This window comes from Stenella coeruleoalba, assembly GCF_951394435.1.
Source record: "Stenella coeruleoalba genome assembly, chromosome: 11".
Lineage (NCBI taxonomy): Eukaryota > Metazoa > Chordata > Mammalia > Artiodactyla > Delphinidae > Stenella > Stenella coeruleoalba.
This window is the reverse complement of record NC_137157.1, coordinates 5,109,906-5,131,603: the sequence shown is the minus strand read 5'-3', so window position 1 is coordinate 5,131,603 and position 21,698 is coordinate 5,109,906. Positions and strand designations below refer to the sequence as shown.

Below are 21,698 nucleotides of genomic sequence, written 5' to 3'. Positions count from 1 at the left end.
TTTATCCCGAGAATGCGGGGTTGGTTTATCATCGGAAAATCAGTCCGTGTAATTCACCATGTTAACAGGATAAAAGAGAAAAAGTATGATTGTTTAAATTGCAGAAAAAGCATTTAACAAAATTCAACATCCATTTTTGATTTAAAAAAAAGAACTCTCACAAATGAGAGCTAGATGGAAATCTCATGAATCTGTTAAAAGGCATGTACGAGAAACCTACTCCTCAGCGTCATAGCAAATGTGAAGTATCGACCATGTTCCCCCAGGTCAGGAATAACACATGGCTACCTGCTCTGTGACTTCCGTCTAACGCTGTGTTAGAAAGTCCTAGACAGCGCGAGAAGGCAAGAAAGAAAAATAAAAGGCATCCAGACCGAAAAGACAGATATAAACTCTCTTTATTCACAGACAATGTGATCGTGAGTATAGAAAATCCTAAGGAGCCTGGGAAATATCTACCAGGACTGATACATGAATTTCGCAAAGTCACAGAAGAAAAGCACATGTAAAAATTAGTTTGGGTTTTATACCTTAGCAAGAAACAATTGCAAAATGAATTGTTTAAAAAATTCCATTTAAAATAGCATCTAGAATCATAAAACCCTTTGGAATACATTCACAAAAGATGTGATAGGCCATTAACTACAGAACTGCTGAGAAGAATTAAAGAAATTCTAAACAAAGTGAGCAATAAACCATACTCATGTATTGGAGACTCAACATTATTAAAATGTCAGGTTCCAACCACTTCAATCTGTAGATTCAATTCCTTCCCAATCAGAGTCCCAGCAGGCTTCCTTAATAGAAATTGATGAAATGATTATAAAATTTATATGGAATTGCAAAGAACCTAACATAGAACTGTGAGAGTAGAAATGCTCTAGTGAGCACTTAAAATATGGTTATTATATTCAAGGAACTAAATCTTTCATTTTACTTAATTTTAATAAATTTAAACAGCCACATGTGTCTAGCAACTTACTAACTGGAGAGCACAGATGTACGGTACCCACAGCAATCTTGAAAAGGAAGCACATCATTGCAGCATTTACACATCCTGAGTTCAAAGCTTACTACAAAGTCACAGTAATCAAGACGGCATGGTGCTGGCACGGAAATAGACAAATAGATTTTTGAAACAGAAGGAGTCCAGAAGTAGACCAACTCTATTAGGTCGTTTGATTTAAACAAAGTCACCAAAGCGACCCAATGGAGAAACAGAGCATCTTTCAACAAGTTATTCTAAAGCAATTGAATGTCCATATGGGAAAAAAACAAATTTCAACCCCATCTCATATCATCCACAAAATACTTTTTTGAGATGAATCAGAAACCTACATGTAAAAGTTAATACTGGAAGAATCTAAAAAAGAATAGCTATTCATATATGTATAACTGAATCACCTTGCTGTATATCTGAAACTAACACAACATTGTAAATCAACTATATTTCAATAAAATCTTTTCAGAAGTTTAAATTTTAATTTTTTAGAAGGAATTACAGAATATTTTTGTGTCTTGGGGATTGACCAAAGTATTTAGGACTGGGAGAAGTACCAGGGAATTTTCTGTGTGGTGATATTCTGTATCTTGAGAGGGGTTTGCGTGACAGTGGTGGATGCTTTTTTCAAAACTCCCCAGATGGCTCCACTGTACGTGAATTCATCCCCCTTCTGCCAATAAAAAAAAGCACTGTAAACAAATGTGGAAGTCTAGTTAGCGGTATGCATGCTAAGTGCTTAGAGGTAAAGTCGACTGATATCTTTCACTTACTGCCCTGTGCATTAAAAGTAAGACATATTGAGGATGGATGGAAGGAAGGATGCTTATGCAATAAAGCAAATTTAGCAAAATGCTCATTGTAGAATGTAGCTGGTGGATGTATGGATGTTTATGATACAGTTTTTTTCAACTTTTATGTGTGTTTGATATTTTTCATAAAACATCGGGGCTGGGGGGAGACAAGATATATTAATGGTTAGCAAAAAAAAAAAAAAGGCTCAGAATCATTAGAAATCAGAGAAACGTAAAGTAAAACCATCATGGGATACTGCTACCCGCCCACCAGAACGGCTGAAATGAAAATGACTGACAACAGCAAGGGAAGAGAGGAAGCTGGACCAACGTGAACTTACACACACAACCACGAACGTCAAATGGCGCATCCACCTTGGAAGGCAGTTTGGCCGTTTCTTATAAGGTTACACAGTTTACCTATGGCCCAGCAATTCCGCTCCTTGTATTTACCCAAGAGAAATGCAAACATATGTGCACAAAGAGACTTTTCTAGGGACGTCCATAGCAACTTTATTTGTGTTTGCTCAACCTGGAAGTAGCCTAGATGTCCATTAACAGATGAATGGCAAAACAGCTAGGGTCTGTCTACAGAATGAAGTGGACCTTTAATCAGCAATAATAAGAAATGAACATACACCAACATACACCAACACGGATGGATCTCAAAACATCATAGTAGCAAAAGAAGCTTAAATACAAAGGGGTGCCCACTTCATGAATCCATCGATATGAAATTCCAGAAGCTAATCTATGGGCATAGACATTAAAACAGCGGTTGCCTAGCAGCGGTGGGGAGAGGTTGAAGCCACAAGGGAAATTTTTGGAGCGATGGGAACGTTCTACGTCTTGATTTGGGGTATGTGACACGGGTGCATACATTTGTCGAAGCACGTTGAAGTATGTACTTCAGTTCGGCTCACTTCACTGGGTGTAAATGATATCCTGATTTTTAAAAAATGAAGCCAGCCCGGGGAAGAACAGCTACGCAAGTTATATATATACCTCCATGTAAGGAAATATTATGAAATCGTTAGCTTATTTTCAAATAAACTTTTTAACAACATGATAAACTGTGTATCCTATTAAGTCAGTTTTACGGAGAACAGAAAATTATATATTCAGTGTCATCTCAAATCTGAAAAAAAAATACTTTCTTGAGTCTAAGGCACTATAGATTTTAAGACTAAACACAGATCTGAATAACTTTTCCTCTTTGGGACCACAGTCTGGCTTGAGTCTAAGCCCACTTCACTCATTTCCTTGGGGGCTTTGCTCCATATCAAGCCCTTGGAGAGATCTTCTTGGACCCCATCCACGCTCCTCCCTTCTATGAGATACACGTGGGTTTATCATTCTCTTCTCCTGGAAGAAGGAGGACTCCACAGGGGCAAAGTCTCTGTCTTGTTCACCCTTACATCTTCGGTTTCTAGAACCATGTCTGGCAGACAGCAGGTGCACAGCTGTGGGTTACTGCGGTCCTTTTCTCGTTCAGATTCCAAAGGTTCTTCTAAACCCCTCTGGGCAGTCGGCGTGCTAAGAGCACCATCGCTCTGACGCACTGCTTTTTATGCCCTAAAGCTCCTTTAAGGCCGAGACTACCAGAGCTGTCTCTGCTTCTCCTGTTCTGTTATTTCATAGCTTTGTGGACGGGTTCATCATTTAAGTGAATGAAGTGTAACTGGTTTATTGAAGCATCTCAACTCGTTCGGAATAGATATAGAAAAACTTTGATTTCTTCCAGACCCCAATCCAGTGGGATCTGTCAAACCCCTTCCCACTAGGTAGGAGGTCCCTTAACGATATCTTGGCCACATGAAAAGGTTTTCTTGTCATTTTTGTGTGTAGAACAGTCTCTTGTTAAGACTAAGCCCTGTTTGCTTCTGAAGAATGTTTGGCTCCAACAATTTGGGGCGTGTCTCATCCCCTCTCCCCAGGGTTGGCCGGAGCTCTTTGTGACCCTGGTGGCTTTGGAGGGGCTAAGAGGCCTTCTCTTAACTGGACTTTGCTTTTCCCTCGCCAGGCCACATTGGTGCTCGTGTCAGGGCCACTCGAGAAAGAGGACATAGGGTTCCCGGAAAGGCTGTAGCAACCGCGGGCGCTCACTCCTCCTGGGGCCACCGCCACACCCCCCTTCCCCCCATTCCCTGCTCCCACCTGCTCACCGCTGGGAGCTGCCCCAGGCCCATGGGGATCCTGGCAGCTCTCCCACAGACTGTGGCTTGGGGTCTCTGTTGTATGGATCTGCCATCTTCACTCTGTGTTTTCCAAGGTCACCTTGGCTATCAGCGTGGATCAAATGGTTGAAGGGGAGAGAACAGGGAGCACCCCTCTCGCCCGCATTCCACTGGTTAGAATCCCATCATTGAGCCCCACCAGGTTGGAAAGGAGGCTGGGGAATGTAGTCTAGCTTTTTGCCCAGAAAGAGGAGAAAACAGGTTTGGTAAAGAACCAGCCAGCCTATGTAACCGTTCGGTGCTGGTAGACTGACAGAGCTAAGACATCCCTTCAAGTGCGGGGACTGACGGACCGTCAGCAGCTGTCAAAGTTCCGAGTACAGGCTTTCATTCTCGTATGTGGGTCTCGGCTACGACAGGAAAAGCCCAGCTCGATACCCCGCTACAGCGTATGCCTAGAAATTAACTTTTCTTGACAGGAAGAGGCTTTAGCAGATGCCCAGAGCCTGGTGGCCATTGGAAGCTCACGGGCAGATCACATGAGACTCCTGTCTTTGGAATTGCTCAGATACGATCTGAGAGTCAGCAGTTTCTACTGCTTTCAAATGTGGTGCTTGAAGTGTGACCAGCAGGGTTCTGGGGACGCAATACCGTTTGGAATCCAGAAGACTCCCCAGCTACATCCAGATGTTCCGGAACCCAGGGAAGAACTTTTGAAAGACACAGCGAGGCCCTTGTAAACCTCTTAGGACCAGCCGTCCGGGGCCAGCCAGCAGGGCATCGTGTGCACTCTAGACTTTTCCAAGCAGAAGACCCTGACTAGGCAGCAGGCTAGCCAGCTGGGACACAGATTTTCACCCCTGATCGCAAACCAGCCACCAGTCGTAGAGGAACGTTGGTTGAAACCCCAGGGGCAAGGCCTTCCGTGGGCACGAAGCAGCGGCCACCTCCCCCTCCAGGGCTCTGGCCTGCGCACAGTTTGCCAGCCCTGCGTCTGCGCTGGGATTCGGGGCGAAATTTAGAATTAATTTTTATGTCCACCTGGTGAGAACAGCTAAGAAAACCTGAAGGGGAAGACCCCCTATTAGGAATACAAAATATAAACCCGAAATCATTTTTAAAAGGGAAGTTCTGGGGGAGATAGATGGATCACTAGATATTGGGAAAGTCGGCGCCACAGAAGATAAGATTTTCAGATGTGCTGGAGGAAACACATGGATGAGGGGGAGAAAGAAGTCAGTAGGTGATCTCGGGTTTAAACACTGGGGAAGGCTTCCCTGGTGGCGCAGTGGTTAAGAACCCGCCTGCCAATCCAGGGGACAAGGGTTCGTGCCCTGGTCCGGGAAGATCCCACATGCCGCGGAGCAACTAAACCCGTGCGCCACAACTACTGAGCCCACGAGCCACAACTACTGAAGCCCACGTGCCCCAGAGCCCGTGTTCCACAAGAGAAGCCACTGCAGTGAGAAGCCCGCACACCGCAACAAAGAGTAGCCCCCGCTCACCGCAACTAGAGAAAGCCCACGTGCAGCAACGAAGACCCACTGCGCCAAAAATAAATAAAATAAATTTATAAAGAAAAAACTGGGGAAAAGTCAAGCTGGAGCCTCACCTCACACTACAAGCCAAACTAATTCCAGAAGTGCCTTTATTAATGCTAGAGGGAAACAAAGACCTTCAGTTTAAAGCAGTGAAGGAAACCACAAAGGACAGATGGAGGTGTTTGCAGCAAGGACTACTCTTGTCTCTTCTCAGACCAGGGGATCTCAAAGTGGGCAGGACCCTTTCCGGTTCTGGAAGGCATTCCTGTTTCCGTAATACTACTGAAATATCCTGTGTGTTTTCCACTCTTGCTGTCTCCTGAGTGTACGGTGGAATTTTTCAGAGGCTACGTGATGTGTGATCTTGCAAAAGATGAAGTACAGGGGCAGATCTGAGGTCCCAGCTGTCTTCTATTGATATTAAGTCAGACATTAAAGAAACTTGCAAAATGATGAAAGAATGCCACTCTTCTCACTGAATTTTTTTAGAAAATAGTTTTCTTTAAAATATGCTATTCGTGTTGTCAGGTAATGACTTTATTTTCAAAATAGTATTTTGAAACATTCTCCATTTTAATTTGTAACATGGCAAATATTGATAAGCAAAATCTACATTAGCAGAAGCTCTTCGGGGTCCTAAAGGATTTTAATGGTGCAAAGGGATTCTGGGACCAAAAGGTCTGTGAACTGTTCTTGGTTCACAAGCACTCTGGGGGTGGGGGTGGTGTGTGTGACGCACCATGGATGCCCAGCACATCCATCCACGCCAGTCTCACAAACGTTTGTGGGGTACCTACTATGCGTCAGCCATTGCTGCCAGCGCAGTGGTACAGCCGTATATGTGTGCCTGCCTTAAGAGTCTGGTGGGCACAGGGCCAAGTGAGGGAACGGATCAGCTACGTATCAAGTTAAAACTTCAGTAAAACACACAACAAAGTAAAAAGGCGGAAACGTGTGCAACGAGTATGACACACAGCAGGTTAATATATTTAATATATAACGAGCTCATACAAATTTATCAGACCCCCAGTAGATAAGAGCAGAGGACACCAACAATACACAAAAGAAATACAACTGCTTGACACGAAGAGATGTTCTACTTCGCTAGAAACCGAAAAAATGCAAACTAAAATACAATGCTATTTTTTTCATGATCAGATTAGCAAGTATTTGGCCAGATGAGAATACTCAGTACTGGCAAGATGGTAAAATGAGCACGTTTATCTTTGCTGGTGGCAGTGTAAATGGGTACAAACATTTCTGGAGACCACCTGTCAGTGTGTAATCATGGCCTCACAAGTTTTCATATTCTTTAACTCAATAAACCCCACCTCTGAGAATCTACCCTAAGGAAATAACTTGACATTGGGGAAAACTTTATGCACAAAGATATTCATCAATTTCTAATGGTGAAAAATTAGTAAGAGCATTGGTGATCAACCATTGGCACTGCTTGACGGAGGAGCACACGGCCTTTCAACATAAAATTAGAAATAACACGGGGAAATGCCCGTGACGTAAATGAAAATACACGATATCGTATCATTACAGTAGGTAGTATCACAACTATGTTAAAACAAAAAGCAGAGAAACCATGGGGGGCGGGGGGCGGGGAGAGACTAGGAGAAACACCAAAATGTTAAAATCGTACTTCTTTCTACTACTTTATTTTCCAAAATTTCTACGATGTGTAGGTTGGCTTTGATAATGAAAACAACCAGGACATTGTTACTTGGTTATGCAAAGGAGTTACTGATGCCGCGGCGAGGAGCTGGTGTTACCCCACCACCTTTACTGCGTCCGTGCTCTGCCAACGGCCACACCCGACGTTGGGACCCCAAGACCACACCCGTCATCAGCTCTGTCCACACGTGGTGGGTGATGGAATTATCCTAAACCCCAGCCCTCTCCCCACACAGGCAAGCTTTTGCTGCCGGCCCAACAATCAGTGCTGCGTTGCCTTCTCCAGAGCCCCATCTGTGTCTTTATCTCTAAGCCCCTAACCTAAGGCTTTCCGAGCAGAGGGGATCTCAGGCTTACAGCTCTGGTTACAAGATGGTAGGGACGGCTGCTAAGATCTCTCCCCTCTTCCCACCCAAACTCCACCCCTGGTAGCTGGCCCCGTTGTGTGTGTGCTCGTTCACAGTCACGGGGCTGCTCCCTTAAGGCAACCTAAGTACCTGCCCAGCTTTCCCCACATGCGTTCCTCCTCCTAAAGGCCGAACTGCCAGGATCATGGTCCAGCAGGTAGTTCTGTCCCTCTTGACAGCAGCAGCTCGTGCATCTTACCTGCGTCTTCATGGGGTGCTTCTGGGCTCCGTGTCATGACCTCCTCATATACTCACCTGGGACCAGCGAGATGGGTCTTGGCTTTTTCCTAGAAGTCACCGAAATGCTTCAGGACATTAAGTCAATCCCAAGGTCACACTATACAGTAGGCCAGAGGTCATCCCTTCTTCTAAATCTGATCTCGAACGATGCCCTGTTACGCAATGAAGCTTCCTTACCAGATGGGGTACCACGGAGACCAGAAGACAGACACAATACAGTCCAAATAATGTCAACACCATGAAAAACATAAAACTTTCCCTCACATGCACTGTTTAACACTACTAACTCCCTGTCCCTTTAATAAATCAACACCTGTTCTCTTAAATTCAGAGAAATTATAAACCCCGAATATGTACAGAGCAGCTCCCGTCCCCCGCTGCCTTCTCCAGCTCGGTCCTCCCAGTCACTTGCCCTTGCTCTAGGCTGCATGAAGCCTGGGTCTCATCCTCTCTAGCTGGGGACTAGGGTGTCTTCCACTAGAGTCACCAGGGGCTCCCAACGTGGGGCTTCTTCCAAGTCCAACCCCAAGCCTCGCATCTACTCCGGTTTCCAAGGTCGAGGAAGCGATCAACAAGGTCGCAGGCGTCCAACAGCAGAGTCCCCAGCCCGTGCCGTGCGCAGCAACAGGCAAAACCCAAGCAAATCACCAACCCAGACGCAGCTGCAGCAGCAGCCCAGGCTGGGCACGACGACCCATATGCAGAGGGCCGGTCACGGGTGCAGGCAGGCAGCATGGCCAGCCTTGCCTAGCGGCTCTGGCCTGGTTATGTGCAGCAGCTGAAATGCAGCACGAATGCAAACACAGCAGGACTTCTAACGCCACTTGGGCACAGCCAGGGGCTGGCGAGCAGTTCCTGCCCTGCTCCCGTGCTGGGCCTCCTACCCTGGCTGGGCTGGGCCACGTGGAAACCTTCAAGGTGTCAGTTACCCCTGCAGGCCTCCTTTTCCCCGGGTGTCATTGTACCCCTTCAGCTGTGGGCACCTCCACCTGGCAGGTAGGCAGAAGAGAACAGAGCTGGAAGTGCAAGTGATCTGCGCAACCCCACACCGGAGGGCCCGCCCCCCAGAAGAGTGGCCCACTGTGCGCCCTCCCCGGCTTCAGGCTTAATGAGCACCATGGTCCCGCCTGAACAGCCTCGGCTGGAATCCAGGGGGGCCTGAAGCCCGGGTTCAGGCAGTGGTTCAGCAGGGCAACTGGGCTAACGGAGTTTATGAGTGGGCAGCAGTGGGCCACGAACCCCAGCAACCACTGATCACCCTTGACCCTGTAGGCGGTGGTTGCTTCAGGAGCGCAGCCACTTTCCCCTGCATCATGGAAACTCTTAGGAAGAGGGGATGGGCCCTAGGAGCCAACCACTGGGGGTCCCAAGACGTAGGCCTGCAGGGGTGCACAGAGGCTGTCCTCCGGCCGTCGGGCCAGGACCAGCAGAACAGGGGCAGATGAACCCAAGGTAGGACAGCCCATCTCCCACCGCCCGGGTGGTCATGGAAATGCGGTTCATTTGGCATTGAAATATGGTGGGAGCACCACGGTCCAAAGGGCTTGGCCAAGACTCATTTAGAAAGTGGTTCTGGGCGTCCCCCGTGAAGGCCACCCACCACTAAGAGGCACAGGTTCGTCCCTCAGAATCAGAACACGGGCACCAGCTCTGCACCGTCACCGCATTAGGACCGAGGCAGTCCGCAGCTCTTTTCCTTTGCAAACGCCAGCAAGGCCTTGGCCGGGGCTGCAGAGGCAGACTCCCTCTCTCCTTAAGGGTTCAGCGACGCATCCCAGAGGAGTTGGGTCTCCAGCCCTGAGTCCATGTTTTCTGGGACAAAGGCTGGACGTCTGATGGACAGCCCAGGCCTGGGGAGGACACGCTACACAGAGGCTTTGGAGACCTAGAGACCGTATGTGTGGCTCAAGGGGCTGAGGTGAAGGCCACATGTCCCCTGCAGGGAGAAGGGAACAGGTCTCAAGCTAGACAAGCGCACCACCAAGTGCCAGTGGGCAAAGAGGAGGGGGGACTGCTGATTCCCACAGGGGGGACACCACCGCTGATTCCCACGGGGGTCCAGGGCAGCAAAGTGAGCCTCTAGAGCCCACCCTCAGCCTGCCGGGGGTCTCAGGCAGGGACGGACGTGTATGTGCTGCCTGTGGAAGCCTGATGGAAACGCCCAGTGATCCCAAGTCACAACGACCTGCCTAGCAGGCGAGTTCCCGACTCCCCCCAGTCCTGGCGCTACCAGAACACTGGCAGCCAAAGCCAGGCATTGATGGGGGTGCAGCCTGCGGGGGCCCCCCCTAAGGCCGCATTAGCAGTCTTTCCCAGTGGCAGCAGTGGGGCACAAGGACTGCATACTCATGTGCAGAGTGGAGCCGGCCCCCCGGAAACGCTGGAACCACTCCCAGCTCTGATCCTTGGCCGCTGACAGCAGAGACGAGGCCCCTGCCTGCTACGCTGGGCCCTGGCGGGGCTGGCAATCACCTACGCGCAGGATGCCAGGCTCTCCTCTCCAGGTACCCCCATCAAGCCACCCGCCTGGCCAAAAGGGCTTCTTTCTGTCATCAGCAAGCTCACTACTGAGAACAGGGCAGCCAGGTGGGGAGCTGCCGTGGGGCCGCAGAAGGTGGAAGACAAGCGTCTGTGAACCTGGTCAGGCTGGGAAAGGTCAGCCCCAATGGTCCAAAGTGTGTTGCGGGGTCAGCGTGACCCAGCAGCAGAGCTGTGGTCACTAGAAGAGCTGGAATTGCAAGCGAGAGAAGGGAAACATGCAACGGAGGTTCCAAGCTAGCACGCGATACCAGGAAGCAAGGTGGGTCACAGGGCGCCCAGGAGCAATGACAGATGTCCTTATGGAACGAGAGAGGCGGGAAGGGATGTCTTCAAACAAGGGCGATGCTGTGTGGTACGGACACTTCTTTCTACGCAGCAAAAGGGGTATGCTACCTGGGTGGCGGCAGACGGACCAGGGTGGTGGCCGATTCCTAAAGGTTCCGAGCTCTGGTGGGCAGGGCCGGGGCTGGACTGGTCCCATTGGAGGCTGGGTGCACAGGGCAGGGCACCGTGCCCGTGGCGGCCAGCTGGCGGCAGAGCGACTGCCGTTCCCGCACGGCTCGATTCGAGGCCGAAGTCTTTCTGATCTGGGCGCGCCGGGCGTGCCGCAGCGGAGACTTGTAGGTTCTCCGCAACTCGGCCAGGAATCCCTGATAGTTGTTTCGCAAGGGGCTGTCGGGTTGCATGTGGGGGATCGCCCACTTCTCCGCCTCCCCGGTCAGCCGGGACACGAGGAACGCCACTCGCTCGGCCTCTCCGGGGAAGCGCGAGGCCTGGAAGATCATGAATCTGTCCATCTGCATCAAGAACCCCGCCAGCTGGCCAGGGTCTCCGGAAAAGGGCTCGGGCAGCGAGGTGGGAGGCGTCGTCATCGGCCGGGTCCCATTGGAGGTAATGGCCGAGATGGGTGGGGTGATCTGCAGCGCCCCGGGAATCCGAGCCCGGGTGCGTAACAAGGTCAGCTCCGCCATCACGCTCTCCAGCATGTTGGTGAGGTTGGCCTTCTCTGCCCGCAGGGTCGAGGCCTCCCGCCTCAGCGCGGAGTTGGTGAGGCGCAGGGAGGTCAGGGTGTCGATGACGTCATCCATTTGGGCATTGGTAGACGCTGCAGAGGCTGGGGTTTCAGCTTTTGCGGTCTGGGGTTGAACCATGGCGGCCAGAGGTCGGCCTAAGGCTGAGACGGATGAAGCGGGAGAAGGGGGTTTGGGTACCCCAGAACCTGAGCACCTGTAATGCTAAAATTGGGTAGACCAAGAGAGAAATCAAGGAAAGGGTAGGGTTCAAGACCCAGCGTGGCTCAGAAGCCCAAACAAGAAGGCAGGGCAGACGGACCGAGAGATGAGCACAGCCAGACCAGGCAAGGGGTGCAGACCCTCGGGGATCCCCAGCTCCGGATGTGGCTCCTTGATCGCCGCCCTCACAAGGCCATGGCGGGCTGCACAGGAGGGTGGACTTGTTCTGGGCCCTGAAGGACGAAAACATGGTTTAAAAACGGTTTCGACTGCGGAAACGGGGGTTAGAAGTAAGGGACGCGGCGTGGGAGGAGCAAAGAGCGGGCGGCGAGGCGGGCGCCCCCGCCGAGGCCCCCTCCCTACGCTGGGCCCGGCGCCCACCTGGGGCAGAACAAAGGGCCGATGCACCCGCGGCGGCGCCGGGGCCTGGGGCGGGCGGCGGGCGCGTACCTGGGTCTCCCCGGCTTCCTCCGCGGCTCCGTCTGCCGCGCCGGCCGCGACCAAGATGGCCCGATCGGGGAATGCGGGCAGGCAGATGAGTCACGGCGGCGGCGGCGGCCCGCCGGAACTGCTTCCCGGTCAGGTCAGGCCCGGGCGGCGGCGGCAGGAGGCAGGCGCGGGCAGCCTCTGGCGGGAACACCAGCCGAGCTGGGACCGGGCCCGGGGTCGCGGCGGAGGGCTAGTGGCTGAGCGGCCGGGGTGCGGGCGGGGCCTGCGCGGCTGCGGTGGCAGCTCCAGGCTCGCCTCGCTTGGGCCCCGCTGGTTGCCATGGAGACCACCGGCTCGCGCGCGGCCGAGGCCCCGCCCCGGAAATGGCGCGCCCAGCCCCGCCTCCCGGGCAACTGCGCTGTGCCGGTCCTCAGCAGCCAATCAGTGGTGACTGATTTTATTATTATGAATAATTAAGAATTATTAAAATTTAAATTATTTAAATTCTTTCTAAGACTGCTAGTAAAGCTCTTTTTGTATAGGTTGTAATTTTTTTTAACGAAGTTTGCTTTACATACTGTAACTTCAATACAAGTTCAATGTAGTGTATATTCACTGTAGAAAATGTTGATATCCGAGAAGTCTTTTTTGAAAAAGTTTATATTCAGAGTCCCTCCACCTGCGAGAACAAATAGTGATATTTCTCTACTTCCATCCAGTCACTTTTCTATGGTATATTCTATTACAAAATATCAATTATTGGGAATTCCCTTGTGGTCCAGTGGTTAGGACTCCATGCTTTCACTGCGGGAGGCACGGGTTGGATCCCTGGCGGGGAAATTAAGATTCCACAGGCTGCGTGGCACAGCCACAAATAATTAAATAAATAAATATTAATTATGGTACCTTATGCTTTGCGACCTTAACAGCACACTGAATTTGAGCATTTTCCATTAAAACTATTTCAAAAGCATAGTTTTCAATTACTGCCTATGTTCCAATGAAATCGTGTACCCAGTTTATTTAATATGCCCCTTTTGATAGAGCTCCATCTTATTTTACATGTGGAAGTTTTATAAACCTCCCTTGTGTATGAATCCTAGCCCCTTCCTCTGCCAGCTTTGCCAGGGTAATTGCCCAGGAGTGAAATTACTGGGCCAAAGTGTATGAGCTATTTGACTCAGGAACTGGATGCCTTTCCCACTTGACCTTGCTGAGCTACTTCTAAATGGTCAGTTCCAGGATGGAGCATGAATGGAGAGAAAAGACTCCCACCACTGCCAGTGTTTCGAGGACACCGTCTTCAAGGAGGCTGAACTACCGGCAGCCACTTGCACCCCTCTGGCAGGCCTGGGCAGAGTCGGCTTCACTCATGCCTTTACAGTTTTTGCTTCTATAAAATGGGAGTTGGAACATGAGAGTGTCAGCACTTGGAAGAGATAGTCTAGCTGTGGCCACAACTGTGTGTACCCCAGTGTGACAAAAAGTGCACCTTTTGCGACCAGCTGAAAATGTCTAGTACATGAAGCAAGAGGGGAAAGAAAGGAGACAATGTTTCCTTAAACTGCTTCTGTGAGTTCTCCCACCTCACGAGGAGGCAGGAGCTGCATTCATCTTGCCTGAGGTCGGTGACTTCAAATGCAGAAGTTGTCCTATACCCCTCCACCCCTCCCACTTTTTCCAAACACACAGAGGAATCCATTCCTGTGAGTCACCCCACCGGTTTTTCTGCCCTCAGCGCCCGGATCGCACCTCCGCAGGTTACTGGTTTCTGTGCATATGAGTGAAGTGTCTGCTGCATTTCCAGGTGTGGTTGACACCATACATCTTAAATTCTCAGATGCATTTAATATAAGGTGCGCCTTGATTTGAGAAATGATGAAACATAAACTTGAAGAAATATATAATTTATTTGTATTTCACCTATCTCAAACAGGATACAAAGTGGCATTGCATAAAATAGAGCTAAATAAAGATGAAAATAAATATTAAAATAAGAAAAACAGAGTATTTGGCTTCAGATCCAGATAATGCTATGATTCAGGCTGTGAGGTGTTGCTCTCTGCCGCAAACACACAACAATAAACTATACAATAAAGTGTTGAGAGGATCTGGCTGGGCTCAAAAGCAATATAAACTCCACTGTGGTCCAGAAACACAAACTGCTAAGTATGGACAAAGCCATGGGCTTGCTGGACTCTGGATCCCAAGGCATAATGAGGACACAAGGCTGGAAACAGAGTCAGGATTCCTATTTGAAATGAGGGGAGAGAGTGTTCACCCCCATGTCAAAGAGGAGTCTGAAAAATCTCTTCAACCATTTCATGGGGCAACACCTTCTGTGAAGGTGTGGCCCTAGGACAAGGGAGACCATCCAATATCATTAATCTCATGCCCCATGGCTGACAAGTAGACCCCAGAGGGCCAGGAATTGTGAACCACCAATATAAAACACGTTTCTGTACTGCAGACCAGGCATCACTGGAGTGACCCCAAACTGCTAGACCAGGGGGAGAAGGGGCCTCAAGATGGAGGGGGGTTGAGTACACAAAGAGGGAAAGAAAGTGAAAGATACCCTTTTACCCAAAATTGAGCCTAAAAATCAAAACTCTGAAGCCCATGAAGACATCTAATGCTAAGAATAATGGCCACCAAAATCAATAATCATAATATGAATTAACTCCAGGTGAAATTAAATAATAGAACAGTCTGGAAAAAAAGACTTTAAGTAAGCATACTTAGGATGCTCAATGAGACTAATGAAGGAATAACATTTGTGAAAAGAACAGACAATGGGGGTGGGGGAAGTAGAAATGTAACAAGATAAGGTGGCTATGAAAAAGTACCTTCTAAAAACAAATATAGTCAATTTCCATTTCTGGGAAGATGGACTAGTTTCATGCTTCCCTATTCTTTCAGCAAAGCACAACTGAAAACAACTGAAAAAAGAAAAGGTGGAAGAAAAAAGGCAGACTGGCTAGATTGCGGTATTCTTTTGTATCACATAGCTCAGATTTGCAGCCAAAGAAGCTGGCAATCTGGAAGAGGCATACAGAAAAAAAAAGCTCCTCCAAAAAGCCTGCCCTCTCAAGCCAAAGAATGAGGAAAGAGATAGCCTATGAAGATGGAATACTTAGACAGTAACCACTCTACTCCAGCCAAATGCTGCAGAAAAATCAGTGGCCCCATCACTATTCGTGCCAGCAAAGGCTAAGTAAGGAGCCAAGACTTCCACACTTGCCAAGCTAAAATGACGTTCCTCACCCCACCCCCTGCCAGGGATGGTATCAGAGAAATCAAAAAATTTCCCTAAATTTGATGACATACATTAATCTGCACATCCAAGAAGCTCAACAAACTCTGAGTAGGATACACTCAAACACCTAGACACATCATCACCACACTCTTGAAAGTCAAAGACAAAGAGAAAATTTCAAAAGCAGCAAGAGAGAAGAAAGTGATCTATATAAGGTGTCATCAATAAAATTAACAGTTTGTTCCTCGTCAGAAACCATGGGAGCCAGAAGGCAATGGGAAGATAGAATTAAAGTGCTGAAAGAAAAGGACTATCAATGAAGAATTCTTTACCCAGCAGAACTCTCTTACAAAAATGTAGGGAAAATTAAGACATTTCCAGGTAAATAAAACTGGAGAGAATTCATCACTAGCAGACTGGCCCTACAAAAAATAATAAAGAGAGGTCCTTCAGACTAAAATGAAAGGACATTAGGCAGTAACTTGAATTCATATCAAAGATAAAGAGCCCCAATAAAGGTACAAACATAGGTAAATTAAAAGACAGTATAAGTGTATTTTTGTTTGTAACTCTATTTTCTCCTGTATTATTGAAAAGACAACTGTGTAAAGCAAAAATTACAAATCTATACTAATGAGCATACAATATATTCAAAATGTAGGGACTTCCCTGGTGGCACAGTGGTTAAGAATCCACCTGCCAATGCAGGGGACACTGTTTGAGCCCTGGTCCGGGAAGATACCACAAGCTGAGGAGCAACTAAGCCCGTGCACCACAACTACTGAGCCCACGTGCTACAACTACTGAAGCTCACGTGCCTAGAGCCTGTGCTTCACAACAAGAGAAGCCAGCGTAATGAGAAGCCCATGCACTGCACTGAAGAGTAGCCCCCACTTGCTGCAACTAGAGAAAGCCCACACGCAGCAATGAAGACCCAACACAGCCAAAAATAAATAAAATAAATAAATAAATTTATTTTTAAAAATGTAATTTGCCTGACAATAATAGCACAAAGCGAGTAAGGAGGAGATGGAGCTATTTAGAAGTAAAGTTTTCTAAATGGTTGAAATTAAGTTGGTATTAATCCAAACTAGATTTTTATAAGTTAGGATGTTAACTGTAATCCTCAGGGCAACCTTAAGAATATAATTCAAAAAATATGTGAAAGAAATGACAAGGGAATTAAAATAGTACAGTAATCAAATATCTATTTTATATGAAAGAAGGCAGTAATGGAGGAATAGAGGAACAAAGAAAATAGGACATATAGAAAACAAATAACAAAATGGCAGATGTAAATCCTACATTATCAATAATTCATTAAATGTAAATGGATTAAACATTCCACTTGAAAGGCCGAGATTGGCAAAATGGATTTTTTAAATGACCCAATTTGATGCTATCCACAGGAGGCACACTTTAGATTCAAAGACACAAGTTAGTTGAACAAAAGAATGAAAAATGATATACCACTCAAGCTAAAAAGAGCACTGGAATGGTTACACTAATATCAGACAGAACAGACTTCAAGACAAAAATTGTTACTAGAGAAAAAGAAGGATATTTTGTAGTGATAAAAGGATCTATTCATCAAGACAACAATTATGAACATATATGCACTTGACAACAGAGCCTTCAATTTCAATATTTATCTACAAATCTACGGTAATCAAGAATGTATGATCTGGCATAGAAGAATGGAATAGAATTGAAAGACTAGAAATAAATCCTAACATTTAGTCAATTTATTTGAAGGAGGGTGCCAAAACAATTTAGTGACCAAAGAATAGTCTTTTCTGAGACTGGCTATCCATAGCAAAGAATGAAGTTAGACCTCCTACCTCACACCCTATACAAAAATTAACTCAAATGGATCAAAGACCTAAATGTAAGAGCTAAAATTATAAAACTCTTAGAGGAAAACCTAGGGATTTTCTTTGTGAGCTTAGATTGGACAACAGGTTCTTTGATATGGCACCAAAGTACAAGTGACAAAAGAAAAAAATAGGTAAATTGAATTTCACCAAAATTTAAAACTTTTTATTTCAAAGGACACTGGCAAAAAAGTGAAAAGATAACCCACAGAATGGGAGAAAATATTTGCAAATCATATGTCTGACAAGGGTCTAATACCCAAAATATATAAAGAATTCTTACAGCTCAATAATAAGACAAATAACCCAAGTTTTTTAAATGGGCAAAGTATTTGAATAGACGTTTCTCTCAAGAAGATATACAAAGGGCACATAAGCACATGAAAATATACTAAACATCATTAGCCTTTAGGAGAATGCTAATCACAACCATAATGAGATATCACTTCACATTCCCCAGTATTGCTATAATCTAAAAGACAGACAATAACAAATGTTGGTGAAGATGCAGAAAAACTGGGACTCTTATACATAGCCGGTGGGAATGTAAAATGGTGCAGCTACCGTAAAACCGTTGAACAGTTTCTCAAAGAGCTAAACATAGAGTTTCTATATAACCCAGCAATTCCACTCCTAGGCATGTGCCCAAGATAATTGAAAACATGTGTCTACATGAACATTTGTACATGAATGTTCACAGAAGCATTACCCATAATAGAAAAAAAAGGAACCAACCTGCACGTTCACCAATTGATGAATGGATCAACAAAATGTGGTATCACAGTACAATGGAATATTAATCAGCCATAAAAAGGAGTGGAACACTCTTGTCCCTCAGTGCCACGGGGGACTGGTTACAGGACCCCCCATGGATTCCAAAATCTGTGGGTGCTCAAGTCCCTTATATAAAATGGCATGGTATTTGCATATAAACTATACACATCCTCCTATATACTTTAAATCATCTCTAGATCCTTATAACACCTCATACAATGTAAATGTTATACAAATAGTGATAAATACAGTGTAAACACTATCTAAATAGTCGCCATGCACAGACAATTCAAGTTTTGTTTTTTGGAACTTTCTGGAAAGTTTTCAAATATTTTTGATCCACGGTTGGTTGAATCCACAAATGGAGAACCCACGAACACAGAGGGCTGACCGTACTGGTGTGTGCTACCACGTGGATGAACCTTGGAGGCACTATGCTAAGTGGAAGAAGTGAGACACAAGGGCTACATATTGTATGATTTTATTTCTATGAAATGTCCTCTGTAGGCAAACCCATAGAGACAGAAAGCAGGGTCCTGGTTTCCAGGCTCTGGGGAGAAGGAGGAAAGGGAGAGTGACTGCTGAAGGGGACAGGGTTTCTTTCTGGGGTGATGAAAATATTCCAGAGTTAGTGTTGATGGTTGTACAACATTGTGAATATACTAAAACCCACTAAATTGTATACTTTTTAAAAGGGAATTTTATAGTATGTGAGTTAGATCTTTTAAAAAAAAGCCAGCTGCCATTCATGATCAAAAGTCACAGAAAAATGAGCACAGAGGGGAACTACCTCGACTTGACAGGGAGTTTCTACAAAAACCCAATAGCTAACTTCATACTTAATGGTCAAGACTAAGTGTGCTTTTCCCCCAAGAATGGGAACAAGGCCAGGACGTTCCCTCTCACTATTTTTATTCAACATAGTGCTGGGAGTTCTAGCCAGAGCAATGAGGAAAGGAAAAAAAAGGAAATAAAAGACATTCAGATTGGAAAGGAAGAAATAAAACTGTCCTTACTTGCAGTTGGCCCGACTGTCTACATAGAAAACCCCAAAGCATTTACCAAAAACAACAATAACAACTTCCTAGAACAATAAGTGAATTCAGCAGGGTCACAAGATGCAGGTGAATATACAGGAATCAATTTTACTTGTATATGCTAACAATGGACACAAGGTCAGCGAAATTTAAAATACAATACCATATACAATCACTCAAAAATACATAGATGTATATCTAACAAAATTTGTACAGGATTTGTATGCAGAAAACAATAAAGCACTGATCAAATTAAATTTTATTAAATTAAATTAAAAATTAAATTTTATTAAATTAAATTAAAAATTAAATTTTAAAAGATTTAAATAGAGAAAGACATGCACTGTGAAATAGTTTGGAAGAATCAACACAATAAAGAGTCAGTTCTCCCCAAAATGATACGCAGGTTTCATGCAGTGTCTATCAAAGCCCACGCAAGATTTATTTTTGGGGGGCGGGGGGTGTGCTGGGCCTTACCACTTTATTGACACCAAAGATCCCAGGCTCTGCTGGGACTTCCTGGGGGTCTGACATCAGGCAGCCTCTGCCTTTGAGATGGGGTAGCTCAGCGGGTACAGCGCTAGAGCCGGCTCAGTTCTGGGTCCTTAGCCTCAGTCCAGGGTGGGCAGCTGCCTTTCCGAGTCACAGCTGGTCAAGCACAGGTTGTAGAAGGAGTTGGAGTCAAAGGCTGAGCTTACCTCTCGCCAGCCCACCCACCCGGCAGCCTGTAGTTCACGGGGGTTTTTCGGATCACCCCAGCAGTGAGGGTCCAATACCAGGAGGTAGGCTTCCATGCCTGGGCCAAGCAACGCCTCTGACTGGGCATCCGCATCCCCTCCAACCATTACAGGCCCCCCCGGCCCCTGCCAAGTGGGAATAGAGCCTCTCCAGTTCCCCGTGAAGCGCTGCTCCACGCGGCACGTGACATGGGCGCCCTTGGGGACCCCCAAAGTGGTCAAGGCAGAGGCTGGCCTCTACACAGCCGATCCATCCCCGAGAGCCCCGGAGCCCGGGGGGCTTGTCGCCCATGTCCTCCAGGGCCGCCTGCACTGTAGCCGGTTCGGGTACGCCCGCCGGCCGGCCCTCTGGCCACGAGCACAGCGTTTGCAGAGTGCGGTAGCCGCAGCCCCGGCCCCGGTCGTCCACGCCGTCGCAGCCGTAATGGTAGTAAATGTAATGGCCCGAGAGGAGGGCCAGGCGAGCGCGGCCGCGGCCGGGCGGGGCCAGGCCCAGGTGGACGTCCTTCAGCGGCTCCAGGGCGGTGGGCGGGAGCGGCGGTCGCCGGGCCAGGCAGATGCGTCCTGCAGGCGGCGCGGGGCGAACTCCAGGGAGAACTCTGGACTCTAGCGCTTCCTCTCGGCCCCGAGTCTTGGGCGAACTGCGGGCAGGCGAACGGGCCCTGGGGTCGCTCTCCCCCGACCGCAGGCGCGCCCCGCGGCGATGAGCCAAGATTTTTTGTAGATATACAGAAGATTATTCTAAAATATATATGGAAAGGCAAAGGAACTAGCTAAAGGAAACAGCTAAAACAATTTCGAAAAAGAATAATGAAGTGAGATATATCAGTCTGCCCGATTCAAGACTTGTAATATAGCTACAGTAATTAAGACTGTATTATATTGGTGGAGGAATAGACATATAGATCAATGGAACAGAATAGAGAACCCAGAAATAGACCCATACAAATATGTCCAACTGATTTTTGACAAAGATGCAAAAGCAACCCAAGGGAGGAAAGATAGCTTTTTCAACAAACGGTGTTGGAGTAATTGAACATTCATAGGTTTAAAAAAAAAAAAAAAAAAAAAACTTAATCTGTCTCACATCTTATGCAAAAATTATCTCAAAATGGATCACAGACTTAAATGTAAAATATAAAACTTTAAATAGATAAAATCTTTGCAGTGCAGGGCTAGGCAAAGAAATCTTAGATTTGACACCAAAAGCATGATCCATAAAAGGAAAAATTGATAAATTGGGCTCCATTGCAATTTAAAACTTTTGCTCGGTGAAGAACTCTGTTAAGAGTATGAAAATACAAACCAGAGATTGGGAGAAAATGGCCTACAAAAGACGGGTATCCAAAACATAAAGAACTCTCAAAACTCAACAGTTGGGTTTCCCTGGTGGCGCAGTGGTTGAGAGTCCGCCTGCCGATGCAGAGGACACGGGTTCGTGCCCCGGTCCGGGAAGATCCCACATGCCGCGGAGCGGCTGGGCCCGTGAGCCATGGCCGCTGAGCCTGCGCGTCCGGAGCCTGTGCTCCGCAACGGGAGAGGCCACAGCAGTGAGAGGCCCGCGTACCGCAAAAAAAAAAACCTCAACAGTAAAACAACAAACAACCCAATTAGAAAATGGGCCAAATACGTGATGAAGAGACATTTCACCCAAGAGGCTATACAGATGGCAAATAAACACATGAAAAAATGTTTACCATCATTAGCCATTAGGGAAATGAAAATTAAAACCATAAAGAGATACCATTACACACATATGAGAATGGCTAACATAAAAAATAGTAACAACACCAAATGTCAGTGAGGATGCAGATAACCCGGATACGTTGCTGATGGGAATGCAAATCTGCCCACCCACTCTGGAGAACCGTGCGACAAGTTCTTTTCAAAACTGAGAGTGCAACAGCCACAGAACCCAGCGACTGCACTGCAGACACTTATCCCAGAGAAATGAAAACGCCAGGAGGCACTGAGGT

At 47.0% G+C, this 21,698-nt stretch overlaps 1 protein-coding gene and 1 pseudogene across 2 annotated transcripts; both read right to left on the bottom strand.

Annotated features, from left to right (window-relative positions):
- Positions 1 to 5,832: 5,832 nt before the first annotated feature.
- Positions 5,833 to 12,730, bottom strand: RTL6 (retrotransposon Gag like 6). Its single transcript, XM_079937704.1, has 3 exons — positions 12,066 to 12,730; positions 11,716 to 11,848; positions 5,833 to 11,618 (listed from the first exon to the last, which is right to left on the bottom strand). The coding sequence occupies exon 3, from the start codon at positions 11,532 to 11,534 to the stop codon at positions 10,815 to 10,817; it is 720 nt and encodes a 239-aa protein (XP_079793830.1). The 5' UTR covers positions 11,535 to 11,618; positions 11,716 to 11,848; positions 12,066 to 12,730; the 3' UTR covers positions 5,833 to 10,814.
- A 6,866-nt stretch (positions 12,731 to 19,596) lies between these two features.
- On the bottom strand, positions 19,597 to 20,071 carry LOC307193653 (ufm1-specific protease 1-like; annotated as a pseudogene). The gene has a single exon. The product of its transcript is annotated as an ufm1-specific protease 1-like (transcript).
- Positions 20,072 to 21,698: the final 1,627 nt, after the last annotated feature.